This window comes from Thamnophis sirtalis, unplaced genomic scaffold (assembly GCF_051295495.1).
Source record: "Thamnophis sirtalis isolate CommonGarterSnake01/CBP01778 unplaced genomic scaffold, rThaSir2_p1.2 scaffold_17, whole genome shotgun sequence".
NCBI lineage: Eukaryota > Metazoa > Chordata > Lepidosauria > Squamata > Natricidae > Thamnophis > Thamnophis sirtalis.
The window spans coordinates 1,189,329-1,207,015 of NW_028261397.1; the positions used below are offsets into that span (position 1 = coordinate 1,189,329).

The following is a 17,687-nucleotide window of genomic DNA, read 5'->3' on the forward strand; positions in this document are numbered from 1 at the left end:
CATGGCAGCTGAAGCGACAGTAAAGCAGAAGCTGACAATGAGATAGTAAACTGCTTTGACCTGGCAAGATTCTAACTCTAGGTATTGAAGAGTCCAGGAATCTCTTTGGCAGAGATTCACTCACTACCTGCCACTCTCTGTTTTTGGATCTTGGCATTTCCTGATTCATCTCCATGCCCTCCTCTACCTATACAGGAAGTCCTCAGTTTACGACAAATGAGCCCAGCATTTCGTTTGTTAAGCAAGTCCATGTTCTGATGATGAGAAAGGATTGATCCACAAGTAAAACACACCCCCCTTTTAAAACAGGTCAGGAACAGCCTTTATTCACCAAAAATAATAAGTCACAAATGAGAGTCTTTGGGCAACACTGGGCCACACAATGCTTTCTAATTTTTGAACTTCTTAGAAATTCAACCCTTGAATTTCCACCTCAAACACAACCTCTGGGAAGTTTCCGGATTCCCTGCAGTTTGATCCCCCAGTTTAATCGGACACCTGCTTTCAGTTGCCCCAAACTCCAACTCTGTCCCGTCTTAAGCGGTCAGTCCCAGCAGCCTCTCGCTGAATTCCCAGAGCTTCTTGGCCAGCTGGTCATCGCAGGCCTGTGGCCAGGGCACCTTCGGCCGGCAGTCCTCGAAATACCTCCCGCTCAGCCCCTCGATGCCCTCCTCGGTGGCGCAGTAAATGGAGGTCTGGGCGCCTGCCTGGCAATCTCGGCTGAAGAGTGTCATGAACCAAAGCAACCGAGATGACCACGTTGGAAAAGAGCGGCCGATTTCGGTCCTAACACCTCCTGAAAGCAAAAGAGAGTTGGTTGTGTGAAGGGCCCCCAGGATGGAAGGGAGCACCTTCCAGGGTGACCCAGAGGGAGGAGGAGGAAATCACGCATGAACAACACCCGTTGCCCACTTTAAATAATTTTCGGAAGACCCAATGCTGAAGTGAGCGGGCCATGATGCAAAAGGTGTGTGTGTGTGTGTTTGTGTGTGTGTGTGTTTGTGTGCCTGTGTTCTGCATTGCACACCTGAATCCACGGTCGTTGGATGGCTAATAGGTTCAAATAAATAATATTACTTAATGATGGTTTGTCTGTTTCCCGAGTTGGCTAAAATAGTGTTTGTGTGTTTGTGTGTGTTGTCACACACATGAATCCATTGGAATTAAGTGGCTAATACAGGCAGTTGTATATAGGTAGAAGCTCAGGGCAGCAGGAAAAGGGGGCTGACCCCCCCCGTTTGTGTGTGTTTTTCTTCTCTCTCTCTTTCTTTCTCTCTCTCTCTCTCTCTCTCTCTCTGTCTCTCTCTCTCTCTGTGTCTCTCTGTCTCTCTCTCTCTGTCTCTGTCTCTCTCTCTGTCTCTGTCTCTCTCTGTCTCTCTCTGTCTCTCTCTCTCTCTCTGTCTCTCTCTGTCTCTCTGTCTCTGTCTCTCTCTCTCTGTCTCTCTCTCTGTCTCTGTCTCTCTATCTCTCTCTGTCTCTGTCTCTCTCTGTCTCTCTCTGTCTCTCTCTCTCTCTCTGTCTCTCTCTGTCTCTCTCTCTCTGTCTCTCTCTCTCTGTCTCTCTCTCTCTGTCTCTGTCTCTCTATCTCTCTCTGTCTCTGTCTCTCTGTCTCTCTCTGTCTCTCTCTCTTTCTCCCTCCCTCCCTCCCTCTCTCTCTCTCTCTCTCTCTCTCTCTCTCTCTGAAAGCCAGCGAGCTCTCCTTGGGCCTCTTCACTAGTCCTTCTCTTTGTTCTTGGCAACTTTTGGGGAATCAGGGCTGGGTGAGGAACAACTGCGAGCCGTGGAGGAGGCTTCCCTTCAGGCAACCCTCCCCCCCCTCATGACCCCCTGGCCATCTGTGGCGGGGCCGGGGTGTGTGTGTGTGCACGAGCGGAGAGACCCTTCTCAAGCGAGCGGCTGGCCACCTTGCTTCCACCTATGCTGCCCTTTGGCCGAGCCCGGCCGCTTGCTCTAGGAGGGTCTCCCCGCACGTGCGCACCCCCCCGGCCCCGCCACAGATGGCCAGGGGGTTGCAAGAGAAGGAGGGGGAGGAGGGACGCTGGGGTCTTACTGCAGGAGTGAAGTGGCCCCGTACTTGCCTCCGTGCCATATTTGCACCCAAGGCAGCCCTCCCGCCGCTTCAGGCTCCGAGCTTTCGGCCACGTCCTGTTGTTAGCGGAGAGGCGGGAAGGTGGAATGGGCTCCAGGAGGAGGAGGGGAACTCATCTCCCCCATTGGGAAGCGCGCTAAAGTTTACTGTGCCTCATATCAGAAGTGGGGGGGGGAGAGACACATCCCCATCCCCAAACACATACAGAGAGAGGGAGAGAGAGACAGAAACATAAAGAGAGATACAGATGGGGGAGATAGAGAGATACAGACGGAGGGAGGGAGAGAGAGACAGAGAGGGAGATATGTCAAAGGGGTTTTGTGGCTCCCGGTCGGTGGTGGGTTCCGGTTACCATCCAGCGACACCTCCGTGAGCTTCCGCGACGCTGCAGCTGCTCAGCGGAGCATCATGCAGCCACTGTACGCACTGTGCGCATGCACGGAAGACTTTAAAGACAGGTAAGGAGCGCGGGTGGGCCCTCCGGAGCACTGTACCGGAATGGTACCCAGTGCTCCGGGCAGGGTCCAGTATGCCCGTACTGGGGCGTGCTGCCTGCAACCCACCACGGCTCCCGCTATTTTTTAACAACGGGTTCTCTGCTGGGTAGGCGTAGCTAGGGGCCAGTCATCCGTGACCCGACAAAAGCGTGAATGTCATAAGCACGCCGACAAAACCGCGGGGCTAAAACCGCGATGTCAAAAGCGCATCGACAACAGCGCGCCGACAACAGCGCGCCGACAGAAGCGCGATTTAAGTTAAGGTAAGGTTTAGGGTTAGGGTTAGGGTTAGGGTTAGGTTAAGGGTTAGGTTACAGGGCGCTTCTGTCGGAGCGCTTCAGGGCTCATTCGTCGCTCCTTCATCGCGCGGTTTGGTCGGCGCGGTTTAATCAGGCGTGCTTTTGTCATTCGCGCATTTGTGGTGGAACCCCAGTCATCTGACTGGGTTGGAGTGAGTGACCTTGAGTTGTCCACTCCCACACAGGTTTTGTGTTTTATTTTCTGGGGGAAACAGGTCCAAATGGCTTTGAATGTTGAACGTTGCAGAGCCCTGATGTAGGGTCTCCTGTATGACCTCCAAAGGCCCTTCCCACACTAAGATTCTAGGATTCGGGACCTGGGATGGTGGGAGACGTTCTCCCTCCGCAGCTGAGCCTGGGTGGCGCAGTGGTTAAATGCAGCACTGCAGGCTACTTCAGCTGACTGCAGTTCAGCAGTTCGGCTGTTCAAATCTCACTGGCTCAAGGTTGACTCAGCCTTCCATCCTTCCGAGGTGGGTAAAATGAGGACCCGGATTGTTGTTGGGGGAAATATGCTGACTCTGTAAACCGCTTAGGGAGGGCTGAAAGCCCTATGAAGCGGTATATAAGTCTAACTGCTATTGCTATTGCTATTGGTGGAGGAAACTCCCTGAGTGGTCTGCATAGGAGGTCGAGGGAGCACCCAGTGGGATACCGGGGGGCTCGATCTGGGGCGCCTTGGAGCCGGACTTCCACTTACCTGGATGAACCGCGTAGCAGGTGACGTCGGTTCCTTGCAGTCGGTTGGCCAACTCTCTCACTTGGAGAACGTTGGCTAGTTTGCTGTTGGAGTACGAATGGAGAGCTTTCCACATCCCTTCCACCGGCCTGTGGATGGTCCGAAAGTCGATCTTCCCCAAAACATGGATACTGGAGACCACAGTTACGATCCTGCTCGGGGCGCAGCGCTTCAGCCGGTCGAGGAGCAGGTGGGTCAGCAGGAAGTGGGCCAAGTGGTTGACCTGGAAGGCCTGGTCAAAGCCATCGGCGGTTTGGCCACCCTGAAAGACCCCTGCCAGAAAAGTAAGCGGATTACATGCAGCCCTTGGCTTACAACGGGTCACTTCACAATCTAATGCAGTGTTTCTCAACCTTGGTAACTTGAAGATGTCCGGACTTCAACTCCCAGAATTCCCCAGCAGTGGTTAGGACAGTGTTTCTCAACCTTGTCAACTTGAAGATGTCCGGACTTCAATTCCCAGAGTTCCCCAGCCAGCATTCGCTGGCTGGGGAATTCTGGGAGTTGAAGTCCGGACATCTTCAAGTTACCAAGGTTGAGAAACACTGATCTAATGAAAGGTAACAACAAGCGGGTTCCAAACTTCCAGTGGCTCCCCCTTGTGGCCACATCACACGATTGCAACCTGGTGCTTGGCAACCAGTTCGACCTTGGAAACCTGGGAAATGACTGTGATTTATGGCATTTTTGTCAAAAAAAAGGAATTTACTTGCAGTTTTCAACAAAAACACCCGATAGTGAACAATTGGTTCGCTTAACAATAGCCTCAAAAAAAGAATGTAAAATCGTGTTGGCCACACGGGTGACGGGATTTAGCACCATCACAACTTACGACCATAATGGGCAGGCTCCATCATGGTCGTAAGTCGAGGACTGCATGTAAAGCATCCAGTTTGGTCTAGTGGTTAAGACAATAGTCAGTTAAGTCAGTTTGGCCTAGTGGTTAAGCGTAGAAAATGGGGGGACATGAGTCCCCAATCCTGCCTTAAGCCATGAAAGCCAGCTGGGTGGCTTTGAGCCACTAGGAGACGGGGAGTTCTAGTCCCGCCTTAGGCACAAAAGCCAGCTGGTGACGTTGGGCCAGCCTCTCTCTCTCCCCAACCTCCCTCACAGGGTTGTTGTTTAGAGGGAAATAGGAGGGGGAAGGAGTGTTGGATCCGTTCACAAGTAACCTTGAGTTACTTGTAAAAATGATAATGAAGGCGGCATACGGAAAGTAAACAACTACGAATAGGAGAGAAACATTTCTCAAAGGAACTGAAAATCCCGGAGACGGTAATCTTCCTCCCCCGGAGACCCGGGGGGGGGGGGGAGGGTCTGCTCTGCCCCCACCTGCGTTGTTGATGAGGATGTCCAGACGGGGCTCCGATTCTAAGAAGGTCTGCGCAAAAGCTCGCACGGAGTCCAGGCTGCCCAGATCCAGGATCATCAGGATCACCTCCGAGTTCCCACTTTCCTGGAAAAGGAGCGGAAGGAATCCTGAGCCTCGGGATCGAGTACGGCTTCAAAGGCGGATCCCGACTGACTCACCTTCCGCGTCGGCCTGCTCACCTCCCGGCAATCTCTCTGGGTGCTCCAACACTAGGACTGCAGACGGTTACGGAGCCGTGGCCCGTTGGGGACTGGGGCCGCCAAAGGGGCAGGCTAGTGCATGAAGCTTCGCTTGCACACGTACGGGATTTAGGATTAGAACTCTCGCCCCCACCGTCACCGCCAGTCCAAGAAATCAAAAAGATTCGCGGGGGGGGAGGGGGCTAGCGTTATAGTAAAAAAATACAAGTTGTCCTCGGTTTTTTGCTAACCATTTAGTGACCATTTGAAGTTACAATGCCACTCGTAGCATTGTCCAGGGTCACGTGATCAATATCTGAGATCCCCTCAAGAGGAGCCAGACAAGCAAAGTCAATGGGGGAGGTGGATTCACTTAACAACCATGTGATTCACTTAACAACCGTGCCAAAAATGATTAATAAAATTGTATCCGATGCATGTCAGGTGTCAGGCTTAACACTTAACAACTGTCTTGCTTAGCAACGGAAATTTTGAGCTTAATTGTGGTTGTAAGTCGAGGACTACCTGTATAGAGCAGGGCACAGAGATGAATCGGGAATTGTCAGGACCTGAGAACAAAGAATGGCACACAGTGATTCTGCCAAGGAGATTCCTTGATAGTTCAATACCTTGAAACGGAATCTTGCCGAATCAAAGTAGATTACCGTCTCTGAGGCTCATATTATCTGCCAATTACAAGGGATGAGCCATCTTGAGTCTTTCTCCTTACGTATAATATCTACACTAAGTTGCCTCTTCCTCCTCTGGAATGGACCCCTCCCCCCCCACCCCGGAATCTTCCCCATTTTACTCCCACACGGGAACCTCCCCCCCACACCTCCCGAAGGAGATTCAGCCTCCCCCATTGAGGGAAGGCTGCTAAAGATGCTACCCCCCCCCCAACCCCAACGGCCCCAGAGGGCAAAGAGACCCTTCAATAAAAGAGGTTGTGGCCTTCCTTCCCGGCGGTGGCTTTGACGCTACAGGTAGTCCTCGAGTTACGGCCACAATTGAGACCAGAATTTCTACGGCTAAGCAAGGCAGTGGTTAAGTGGATCTGTTTTTATGTCCTTCTTTTTGCCACGGTTGCTAAGTGAATCGCCCCGTCGTTAAGCGAACCCAGTTTTCCCCATTGACTTTGTTTGTCGGAAGGTCGCAAATGGCATTCACGGGACCCCAGGACAGGGCAACTGTCATAAATCCATACTGGTTGCCAAGTGCCCAAATTCTGATCATGTGACCACGGGGATGCGACGACGGTTGTAACCGTGAGGACTGGTTGTAATGTAAGCCACTTGTTTCAATGCTGTTGTAACTTCGAATGGTCACTAAATGGAGGGTTGTAAGACAAGGATGAGACCAAGCTGGAGCTAATAGCCAACTCTTCAGAAGATCGGCCCAAGAAGGAGTTCAACAGACTTGAACTCAGGGCTTCTATGGAGCGAAATAGCAATAAGCAGTTAGACTTATATACCGCTTCATAGGGCTTTCAACGCTCTCTAAGTGGTTTACAGAGTCAGCATATCGCCCCCACAGTCTGGGTTCTCATTTAACCCACCTCGGAAGGATGGAAGGCTGAGTCAACCCTGAGCCGGTGAGATTTGAACCGCCGAACTGCAGATAGCAGTCAGCTGAAGTAGCCTGCAGTGCTGCATTTAACCACTGCGCCACCTCGGGTGAGAAAAATGTACAGGAGCAGTTCAGGTGAGACCTGGCTCAATTCTCAATCCAGGTTCTGTTCCTGTTCACAGATGCGTGTGTGTTTTGTGATCTCCCCCAGTTCCTTCTCTCCTCTTCCACGGACGGCCACGCCCCCCATCCAGAGTTTCCGTCTTTCTTGTCGACAATTGTGAAGTCTGGAACCCTGTTAAGGTTGCCCCATTGATCGCCCAGCCACCTCAGGCTTCCATAGATGCAGGATCTGGAGCCGTGGTGATTACAAAGAGGTTTCGGTCGGGCGCCCTTTGAATACGGCGCCCCCCTCTCAAGGGAGGGGCTGCTTGGAGGTCCCCGCACCACCCCTGGCCCAATGTTGGCCCCCTGCCCACCCCTGGCCTTAGGGGCTGGGCACAGAGCCAAGGGACATGGGGCAACAGAAGGCAGAGGGAGGGGGGTGGAGGGAGGCCCCCTCCCTCTGCATGCGAGGAGACCAGGCATTGCGAACAAGGCATCCTCAGGGATAGGATGGGAGACCACCAGGAGAGGCCAGGAGGAGGGGGCAAGGGGAGGGCAAGAGGACAGCAGGGTTGCTGGGGGCCAAGTGTAAGTCCCTGAAACCAGCTTCCAACTATTTATTGTATTTGCCCCTTCCTTCCTTCCTTTCTCTTCCCTTCCCTCCCTCCCTCCCTTCTTACCTATCCACCTTCCTCCTTCACTGCCTCCCTCCTTCTCCTTCCCATCTCCTTCCCACCCTCTTTCTTTCTTTCCTTCCTTCCTTCCTTCCTTCCTTCCTTCCTTCCTCCCATCCTCCCTTCTTACCTACCTTCCTTCCTTCACTGCTTCCTTCCTTCTCCTTCCCATCTCCTCCCTCCCTTCTTTCCTTCCTTCCTTCCTTCCTTTCTCTTCCCTTCCCTCCCTCCCTCCCTTCTTACCTACCTTCCTTCCTTCACTGCTTCCTTCCTTCTCCTTCCCATCTCCCTCCCTCTCCCTCTTTCCTTCCTTCCTTCCTTTCTCTTCCCTTCCCTCCCTCCCTCCCTTCTTACCTATCCACCTTCCTCCTTCACTGCCTCCCTCCTTCTCCTTCCCATCTCCTTCCCACCCTCTTTCTTTCTTTCCTTCTTTCTTTCCTTCCTTCCTTCCTTCCTCCCACCCTCCCTCCCTTCTTGCCTATCTACCTTCCTCCTTCACTGCTTCCCTCCTTCTCCTTCCCATCTCCTCCCTCCCTCTTTCTTTCTTTCCTTCCTTCCTTCCTTCCTTCCTTCCTTCCCTTTCTCTCCCTCCCTCTTTCCTTCCTTGTCAGCCAGGAGGGGGGGCGAGAGGGTGGCAGCGCTGCGTGTGATCGAGGCTGCCCCACGCGGGGGCGGGGCAGGGGCCGTCCCAGGGAAAAGGAAGCAAGCGCAGGCGGTCCGCGGGGTCAGCTGGCGAGGCCGGGCAGGGATCGGGACATGGAGGCAGCGGGGGCGCTGGGGGTGGGCGCAGCGTTGCTGCTGGGTCTCTACGCGCTGCTTTACTACAACTTCGTGGTGGCCACCCGGTGTCGGAACACGGTCAGCCTGCGGGGCAAAACGGTGATCATCACAGGTCAGCTGGGGGAGTTGGGGGCATTGCCTCTCTCCTTTTCTTTCTTTCTTTCTTTCTTTCTTTCTTTCTTTCTTTCTTTCTTTCTTTCTTCCTTCCTTCCTTCCTTCCTTCCTTCCTTCCTTTCCTCCTTTCTCTCCCTCTCTTTTTCTTTCTCTCTCTCTCTCTCATCCTCCCTTCCATAAGCCCCCCTCCCACCTCAGGGTCTCCGCGCAGATCAAAGTCCCGGAGCAAAAGCGCAGCGCGAAGGTCCCAGGGAGACGCGGGTGGAAAGGCGACCCCAACCCAGGTTTCTCCGCGGAGGTTCTGCCCCATCCCGGTCCAGCTTGAGCCGAAGGCGCTTCAGGCGCAACCGAGAAAGTCCGGCCGGAAAAAGCCCCTCGGGGGACAAAGCGGGTCAGGACTGAGCCAGGAGGCTCCGCAGAAGCCAGCTGTTCCCCGGGGCTTCCTCGGACCTCAGCCAGCGAGGGAGGGAGGGAGGGAGGGAGGAAGGAAGGAAGGAAGGAAGGAAGAAAGAAAGAAAGAAAGAAGGAAGGGGTGCGGAAGCGCAGGGGGGGAAAGGAGGGCTGGGCTGCCGGAGACCCGCGCTTGGACCGGCCAGGGGGAGCCTCGGAGGGACGAGCCCGCTTCGCTTCCTTGCCAGCATGAATCGCTGCGATCAAATCTGGTGGTTTCTGAGGGCCGGAGAGGAGCGGATTGCAACGGAAGCCAAAGTGGCAGGGTTGATTTTCTGGATTGCGCCACGAGGCTCCGCGGTTTCCTTCCTGCCTTCCTCAAAAGAGAAGTAAAGGAAGGCCCCGAAGGTGCTTTTTTCCCCCCCAAGAGGCAGCTGGACTTTCTGATTTTGCTCTGAAGATGTTTCGCTTCTCCCCCCAAGAAGCTTCTTCGGCTCTGACTGGACTGCCACCTGTCAGAAATGGAGTGGGGTCTCCTACTTGGGGGGTTGGACTAGATGACCTACAAGGTCCCTTCCAACTCTCCTGTTCTGCTCTTGGGAAGGATATATATTATATTCCTTGCAGACATCGGGTCAGTTGCATTATTTTACAGCAGGGCTCCCCAAACTTGGGCACTTTAAGACTTGTGGACTCCAGCCAGCCTGGAGAATTCTGGGAGTTGAAGTCCACAAGTCTTAAAGAGCCCAAGTTTGGGGAGCCCTGTTTTAGAGCAAAGGTGTCAAACTCAAGCCCCATGGGGTGCTTAGATGTGGCCCACAGGCCCACCCTGCAAACAGCGAAGGACCGGCCCACAATGCCTCTGCCAGCAAAAATGGAGCCGGGGAAGGCCGTGCGCAATAGCAATAGCAGTTAGACTTCTATACCGCTTCATAGGGCGTTCAGCCCCCTCTAAGCGGTTTACAGAGTCAGCATATCGCCCCCAACAACAATCCGGGTCCTCATTTCACCCACCTCGGAAGGATGGAAGGCTGAGTCAACCTTGAGATTTGAACCGCTGAACTGCAAATAACAGTCAGCTGAAGTGGCCTGCAGTGCTGCACTCTAACCACTGCGCCACCTCCCCGAGCTCCAGTTTTTCCTGGCAGAGGGCTGCAGCAGGCTGAAAATGAAGCCTCCGTGACTGACATCGAGCTAGCCACGCCCCCTGGCCACCCCCACCCCCCACCCCCTTGATCAAAGATAACCCTGTTGCGGCCTTCAATGAAATCCTGTTTGACACCCCTGTTTTAGAGGGCAGTTAAAAGCACCTGGAATTTCCCCTGTGCCCTTGAGGTCACCTGAGTGGTGCAAAATGGGCGTGGGAGCCTTTTACAACACACCCTTTCAGCCGTTCCAAGAAGGCTCCATACCTCCAATTGCACCACTCAGGTGACCCTGAGTTCAATTCCTGGAGTTGAAATCCTCCCATGTTAAAGTTTCCAAGGTTGAGAAATATTGCCAAACAAATGCTTCATTGTGTAACATCACAAAAACTGCAGGCACAAAAAAATGCAGGCCTCCTCCTGCTGGGCGATCTCGGTGAGTCCTTTCTCTGCCCTTTCCCAGGTGGAAATACTGGGATCGGGAAGGCCACAGCGGTGGATCTGGCCCGGAGAGGGGCCCGCGTCATTCTGGCATGCCGCGACAGAGCGAGAGGAGAATCCGCCATGTACGACATCAGACGAGTAAGCGGTTTTCTCCGTTCCTCCGATTTCTTCTGCATCCAGGTGTTTGCATCTAAAGAGATTGTGCGATCTCCGATACACAACACGGATAAAACACACTATATGCACAAAGACAAATGTATGTTTAAATAAGGCATCCACAAATACATGAATAACAAATAGGTGGACAGTACAATAGATGAAGAGGAAATATTAAGTTACGATAAAACCATGATAAAAGCGCTATAATATCGCGCCAGTGGTGAGATTCAATTTTTTTCTACTACCGGTTCTGTGGGTGTGGCAGGGGGAGGACACTGCAAAATCCCCCTTCCCTCCCCACTCTGGGGCCAGCCAAAGGTGGCATTTGCCGGTTCTCCAAACTACTCAAACTTTCTGCTACCGGTTCTCCAGAACCTGCTGAATTTCACACCCCTGTATCACACCATGGAGTCACAATAGAACAGACGTCACACGGGTAATCCTTGACGCACAACTGTTCAAAGTTACAACGGCACTGATAAAAGTGACAGGACCATTTTTCACCCTTACAATCTCTGCAGCATCTCTGAGGTCACGTGATCAAAATCCAGGCGCTTGACAACTGACTCATATTTATGACGGTCACAGTGTCCTGGGTCATGTGATTCCCCTTTTGCAATCTTTTGACAAGTAAACTCACAATTCACCTTACAATGAACTTAACAAATGCAGCGACCCACTTAACAACTGCTGCAAGAAAGGTCGTAAAATGGGGGGGGGCACAAGACTCGTTTAAGAAATTTTGCTCTTGATTGCAGTTGTAAGTCGAGGACTACCTGTAGTATCTTCACAATGCACACCTACAGAGATCCATCACCGTCCTGTTCTCCCACTGCAGATCCCCTCCGAAGTTGGCCTTAAGGTCACCAATACCTTTGCAAGCATTTTTTCCAGTTTTATAGTTTTATTATGGTTTTTACGTTGATTTAACTTTTGATTGAGAGCTGCCTTGAGTTGATTAGAAGATTGGCGGCTATATCCAGGCAGTCCTCTACTTGTGACTACAGTTGAAGCTTGAATTCCCATTGCTAAATAAGACACTTGTTAAGTGCATACCACCAATACGCGGACGATACTCAGCTGTATCTGTCCGCCCCGTGCCAACTCAATGAAGCGGTGGACGTGATGAACCGGGGTCTCAAAGCCGTTAGGGACTGGATGAGAGCTAACAAACTGGTACTCAACCCGAAGAAGACCAAGTGGCTGTTGTGTTTCCCTCCCAATAATTTGGCTAGTGTTCCATCACTCAGGCTGGGGGGCCAAACTTTATACCCCTCAGACAGGGTTCGCAACTTGGGAGTCCTCCTGGACCCACAGCTGACCTTTGACCACCACCTGTCGGCTGTGACCAGGGGGGCATTTGCCCAGGTTCGCCTGGTGCGCCAGTTGCGACCCTACCTGAACCGGGAGGCTCTCACAACGGTCACTCGGGCCCTTGTGACTTCTAGGCTGGAATACTGCAACGTGCTCTACATGGGGCTGCCCTTGAAGAGCATCCGGCGACTTCAGCTAGTCCAGAATGCGGCTGCGCGAGTGATTGTGGGCGCACCGCAGTTCGCCCACATAACACCTATCCTCCGTGAGCTGCGCTGGCTACCTGTTGATCTCCGGGTGCGCTTCAAGGTGCTACTTACCACCCATAAAGCCCTTCATGGCAGTGGATCTGCGTACTTGAGAGACCGCCTCCTGCCAATTACCTCCCTACGACCTATTAGATCGCACAGATTAGGCCTCCTCCGAGTTCCATCCGCCAGTCAGTGTCGACTGGCAACTACGTGGAGGAGAGCCTTTTCAGTAGTAGCTCCGACCCTTTGGAACGATCTCCCCGTGGAGATTCGTACCCTCACCACCGTCCAGACCTTCCGCACAGCCCTCAAGACCTGGCTATCCCGTCAGGCCTGGGGATAAAGATTATAATCCGTCCCCACCCGAATGATGAATGAATGTTGTGTTCTATTTTTACTTATGTATTGTCTCATGTCTTGTCTTGTATTCCCCTCCCCGCAAACTGTAAGCTGCCCTGAGTCCCCTCAGGGAAAAGGGCGGCCTATAAATAATAAACTAAACTAAACTAAAACATTTTCAACTCATAAAGTATTTGCATGTCTGTTATAAGATGCTATGGCAGTGTTTCTCAACCTTGGCAAGTTGAAGTCCTCAAGGTTGAGAAACACTGTGCTATGGTGAGGAAACGGGGGGGGGCATTCGACACATACTTTCGGCTAGAGTCGTTTCTCAGATTACTACAGCAGGCTTGGGAGGGGTGCACCTCATTGGAGAATGTGATTTATGACACAGACTGAGGGGAGGGAAGAAACAGGGACAAAGTTCAGCCATAATTTAAATGAGGTCAGATCTGACTGCAATGGGGTATTGCCGAAATGGCGTTCCTAATAAAAAAACCGGTTTTCTTTTGGAACTTGGCTCGAGGCTCATGAATTAATTAGAGCCGAGGTGGCGCAGTGGTTAGGGTGCAGTACTGCAGGCCACTTCAGCTGACTGTTATCTGCAGTTCAGCGGTTCTAATCTCACCGGCTCAAGGTTGACTCAGCCTTCCATCCTTCCGAGGTGGGTGAAATGAGGACCCAGACTGCGCGGGCGATATGCTGACTCTGTAAACCGCTTAGAGAGGGCTGAAAGCCCTATGAAGCGGTATATAAGTCTAACTGCTAACTAACTAACTGCTAGGGCATCTTTCGGAAACCAGATGTTATCTTTCCAAATACCATGTAAAATTAAATCAGAGCCGAAGCCAAAACTAGGCTCAAAGTTCCAATTTTATAAAGCAGGCATGTTGGCATCGTGCTACGGGATTCCGACTCTGGGAGTTACGTCTGAATCCCACCCAGTTAAAAGCTCATGATCTTGCCCCCCACACCCACAGTCCATCCCATGGTCCAATCCTCTTCTTCTACGCTGGCGTCTAGGCCTAACAGCTTCCGGTCAGGTGTGAAGGTTTGGGAGACAAAAGATGAGCTTCTAGGAAGGAATTTCTTATTTGGAAAACAACACATTCTGCTCTTTGCTAAATTCCCCCCCCCCACCCCTTAACAAGAGTGTGGCAGGCCAAAGATTCTTAAAGGAACCGCTGTAGGCCTGACACCTGACATGCATCAGATACAATTTTATTAATCATTTTTGGCACGGTTGTTAAGTGAATCACATGGTTGTTAAGTGAATCCACCTCCCCCATTGACTTTGGTGGTCTGACTCCTCTTGAGGGGATCTCAGATATTGATCACGAGACCCTGGACAATGCTACGAGTGGCTTTGTAACTTCAAATGGTCACTAAATAGTTAGCAAAAAATCAAGGACAACTTGTATTGTTTTACTACAACGCTAGCCCCCTCCCCCCCAATCTTTTTGATTTCTTGGACTGGCAGTGGCGTCTTCAGCGGTTTCGGGGGTCGGGCGAGAGTTCTAATCCTAAATCCCGTACGTGTGCAAACGAAGCTTCATGCACTAGCCTGCCCCTTTGGCGGCCCAGTCCCCAACGGGCCACGGCTCCGTAACCGTCTGCAGTCCTAGTGTTGGAGACCCCTGTTACGCAGCACCCCAAAGAGATTGACGGGAGGTGAGCAGGCCGACGCGGAAGGTGAGTAAGTCGGGATCCGCCTTTGAAGCCGTACTCGATCCCGAGGCTCAGGATTTCTTCCGCTCTTTTTCCAGGAAAGTGGGAACTCGGAGGTGATCCTGATGATCCTGGATCTGGGCAGCCTGGACTCCGTGCGAGCTTTTGCGCAGACCTTCTTAGAATCGGAGCCCCGTCTGGACATCCTCATCAACAACGCAGGTGGGGGCAGAGCAGACCCTCCCCCCCCCCAGGGTCTCCGGGGGAGGAAGATTACCGTCTCCGGGATTTTCAGTTCGTTTGAGAAGTGTCTCCCTCCTATTTGTAGTTGTTTGCTTTCTGTATGCTGCCTTCATTATCATTTTTACAAGTAACTCAAGGTTACTTGTGAACGGATCCAACACTCCTTCCCCCTCCTATTTCCCTCTAAACAACAACCCTGTGAGGGAGGTTGGGGAGAGAGAGAGGCTGGCCCAACGTCACCAGCTGGCTTTTGTGCCTAAGGCGGGACTAAAAATCCCTGTCTCCTAGTGATTGGCTCAAAGTCACTCAGATCATATCTAAGGCGGGACTAGAATTCCCCGTCTCCTAGTGATTGGTTCAAAACCACTCAGTTCATATCTAAGGCGGGAGTAGAAATCCCTGTCTCCTAGTGATTGGCTCAAAGTCACTCAGATCATGCCTAAGGTGGGACTAGAACTCCCAGTCTCCTAGTGATTGGCTCAAAGTCATTCAGATCATGCCTAAGGCGGGACTAGAACTCCCCGTCTCCTAGTGATTGGTTCAAAGTCACTCAGTTCATATCTAAGACGGGACTAGAACTCCCTGTCTCCTAGTGGCTCAAAGTCACCCAGCTGGCTTTCATGGCTTAAGGCAGGATTAGGAACTCATGTCCTCCCATTTTCTTAACCACTAGGCCAAACTGGATGCTTTACATGCAGTCCTCGACTTACGACCATGATGGCGCCTGCCCATTATGGTCGTAAGTTTTGATGGTGCTAAAATCGTGGCCAACACGATTTTACATTCTTTTTTTGAGGCTATTGTTAAGTGAACCGATTGTTCACTATCCGGTGCTTTTGTTGAAAACTGCAAGTAAATTCCTTTTTTTTTGACAAAAATGCCATAAATCAGAGTCATTTCCCAGGTTTCCAAGGTCAGACTGGTTGCCAAGCACCAGGTTGCAATCGTGTGATGTGGCCACAAGGGGGAGCCACTGGAAGTTTGGAACCCGCTTGTTGTTACCTTTCATTAGATCAGTGTTTCTCAACCTTGGCCACTTGAAGATGTCTGGACTTCAACTCCCAGAATTCCCCAGCAGTGGTTAGGACAGTGTTTCTCAACCTTGTCAACTTGTAAGATGTCCGGACTTCAACTCCCAGAATTCCCCAGCAGTGGTTAGGACAGTGTTTCTCAACCTTGTCAACTTGAAGATGTCCGGACTTCAACTCCCAGAATTCCCCAGCAGTGGTTAGGACAGTGTTTCTCAACCTTGTCAACTTGAAGATGTCCGGACTTCAACTCCCAGAATTCCCCAGCAGTGGTTAGGACAGTGTTTCTCAACCTTGTCAACTTGAAGATGTCCGGACTTCAACTCCCAGAGTTCCCCAGCCAGCATTCGCTGGCTGGGGAATTCTGGGAGTTGAAGTCCGGACATCTTCAAGTTACCAAGGTTGAGAAACACTGCATTAGATTGTGAAGTGACCCGTTGTAAGCCAAGGGCTGCATGTAATCCGCTTACTTTCCTGGCAGGGGTCTTTCAGGGTGGCCAAACCGCCGATGGCTTTGACCAGGCCTTCCAGGTCAACTACTTGGCCCACTTCCTGCTGACCCACCTGCTCCTCGACCGGCTGAAGCGCTGCGCCCCGAGCAGGATTGTAACTGTGGTCTCCAGTATCCACGTTTTGGGGAAGATCGACTTTCGGACCATCCACAGGCCCGTGGAAGGGATGTGGAAAGCTCTGTATTCGTACTCCAACAGCAAACTAGCCAACATTCTCCAAGTGAGAGAGTTGGCCAACCGACTGGAAGGAACCGATGTCACCTGCTACGCGGTTCATCCAGGTAAGTGGAAGTCCGGCTCCAAGGCGCCCCAGATCGAGCCCCCCGGTATCCCACTGGGTGCTCCCTCGACCTCCTCTGCAGACCACCCTGGGAGTTTCCTCCACCAAGCTCAGCTGCGGAGGGAGAACGTCTCCCACCATCCCAGGTCCAGAATCCTAGAATCTTAGTGTGGGAAGGGCCTTTGGAGGTCATACAGTCCAGCCTCCTGCTCAAGCAGGAGACCCTACATCAGGGCTCTGCAACGTTCAACATTCAAAGAGCCATTTGGACCTGTTTCCCACAGAAAAGAAAACACAAACCCTGAGTGGGAGTGGACAACTCAAGGTCACTCACTCCAACCCCGTCAGATGACTGGCCCCTAGCTACACCTACCCAGCAGAGAACCCGTTGTTAAAAAATACCGGGAGCCGTGGTGGGTTGCAGGCAGCACGCCCCAGTACGGGCATACTGGAGCCTGCCTGGAGCACCGGCCCGGGTACCATTCCGGTACAGTGCTCCGGAGGGCCCACCGCGCATGCGCACAGTGCGTACAGCGGCTGCACGATGCTCTGCTGAGCAGCTGCAGCGTCGTGGAGGCTCCCGGAGGTGTCGCTGGATGGTAACCGGAACCCACCACCGACCGGGAGCCACAAAGCCCTTTTGACATATCTCCCTCTCTGTCTCTCTCTCCCTCCCTCCGTCTGTATCTCTCTATTTCCCCCATCTGTATCTCTCTCTATGTTTCTGTCTGTCTCTCTCTCTCTCTCTCTGTATGTGTTTGGGGATGGGTATGTGTCTCTCCCCCCCCCCACTTCTGATATGAGGCACAATAAACTTTAGCGCGCTTCCCAATGGGGGAGATGAGTTCCCCTCCTCCTCCTGGAGCCCATTAGGATGCTGAGCCACAATTCCACGTGACCCGACAAAAGCGCGAACGTCATAAGCGCGCCGACAACACCGCGGCGCTAAAACCGCGATGTCAAAAGCGCGCCGACAACAGCGCGCCGACAACAGCGCGCCGACAGAAGCGCGATTTAATTTCAGGTAAGTTTTACGGTTAGGTTTAGGGTTAGGTTTAGGGTTAGGTTTAGGGTTCCGTTATAGCGCGCTTCTGTTGGCGCGCTTTTGGCGGGGCGCTTTAGGGCTAATTAGTCACTCATTCATCACGCGGTTTTGTCACCGCGCTTTAGTCACTGCGGTTTAGTCAGGCGCGCTTTTGTTGTGCGCGCATTTGTGGTGGAACCCAGTTCCACCCTCCCACCTCTCCGCTAAGAACAGGACGTGGCCGAAAGCTCAGAGCCTGAAGCGGTGGGAGTCGAGGGCTGCCTTGGGTGAAAATGTGGCACGGAGGCAAGTACGGGGCCACTTCACTCCTGCAGTAAGACCCCCATCGTCCCTCCTCCCCCTCCTTCTCTCGCAACCCCCTGGCCATCTGTGGCGGGGCCGGGGGGGTGCGCACGAGCGGGGAGACCCTCCTAGAGCAAGCGGCCAGGCTCGGCCAAAGGGCAGCATAGGTG

The 17,687-nt window shown here is 52.6% G+C and overlaps 2 protein-coding genes across 3 annotated transcripts in view; one reads left to right on the forward strand and one right to left on the reverse strand.

Annotated features, from left to right (window-relative positions):
- Nucleotides 1-17,687, forward strand: part of LOC148042368 (dehydrogenase/reductase SDR family member 13-like) — a 48,653-nt gene that overhangs the window by 25,094 nt on the left and 5,872 nt on the right. Inside the window, exons 1-4 of one of the 2 annotated variants that reach the window (XM_087702862.1) lie at nt 8,259-8,415; nt 10,416-10,534; nt 14,226-14,349; nt 15,880-16,191. In XM_087702862.1, coding sequence (XP_087558988.1) covers nt 8,280-8,415; nt 10,416-10,534; nt 14,226-14,349; nt 15,880-16,191 — 691 coding nt within the window. In that variant the 5' untranslated portion in view covers nt 8,259-8,279. Of the gene's footprint in view, nt 1-8,258; nt 8,416-10,415; nt 10,535-14,225; nt 14,350-15,879; nt 16,192-17,687 lie in introns of those variants that run through there. The other variant, XM_087702861.1, reaches the window with a different exon arrangement.
- On the reverse strand, nt 296-5,179 carry LOC148042370 (dehydrogenase/reductase SDR family member 13-like). Its single transcript, XM_087702864.1, has 3 exons — nt 4,957-5,179; nt 3,586-3,897; nt 296-796 (listed from the first exon to the last, which is right to left on the reverse strand). Exons 1-3 carry the CDS (start codon nt 5,051-5,053, stop codon nt 537-539), a joined length of 669 nt encoding a protein of 222 aa, XP_087558990.1. The 5' UTR covers nt 5,054-5,179; the 3' UTR covers nt 296-536.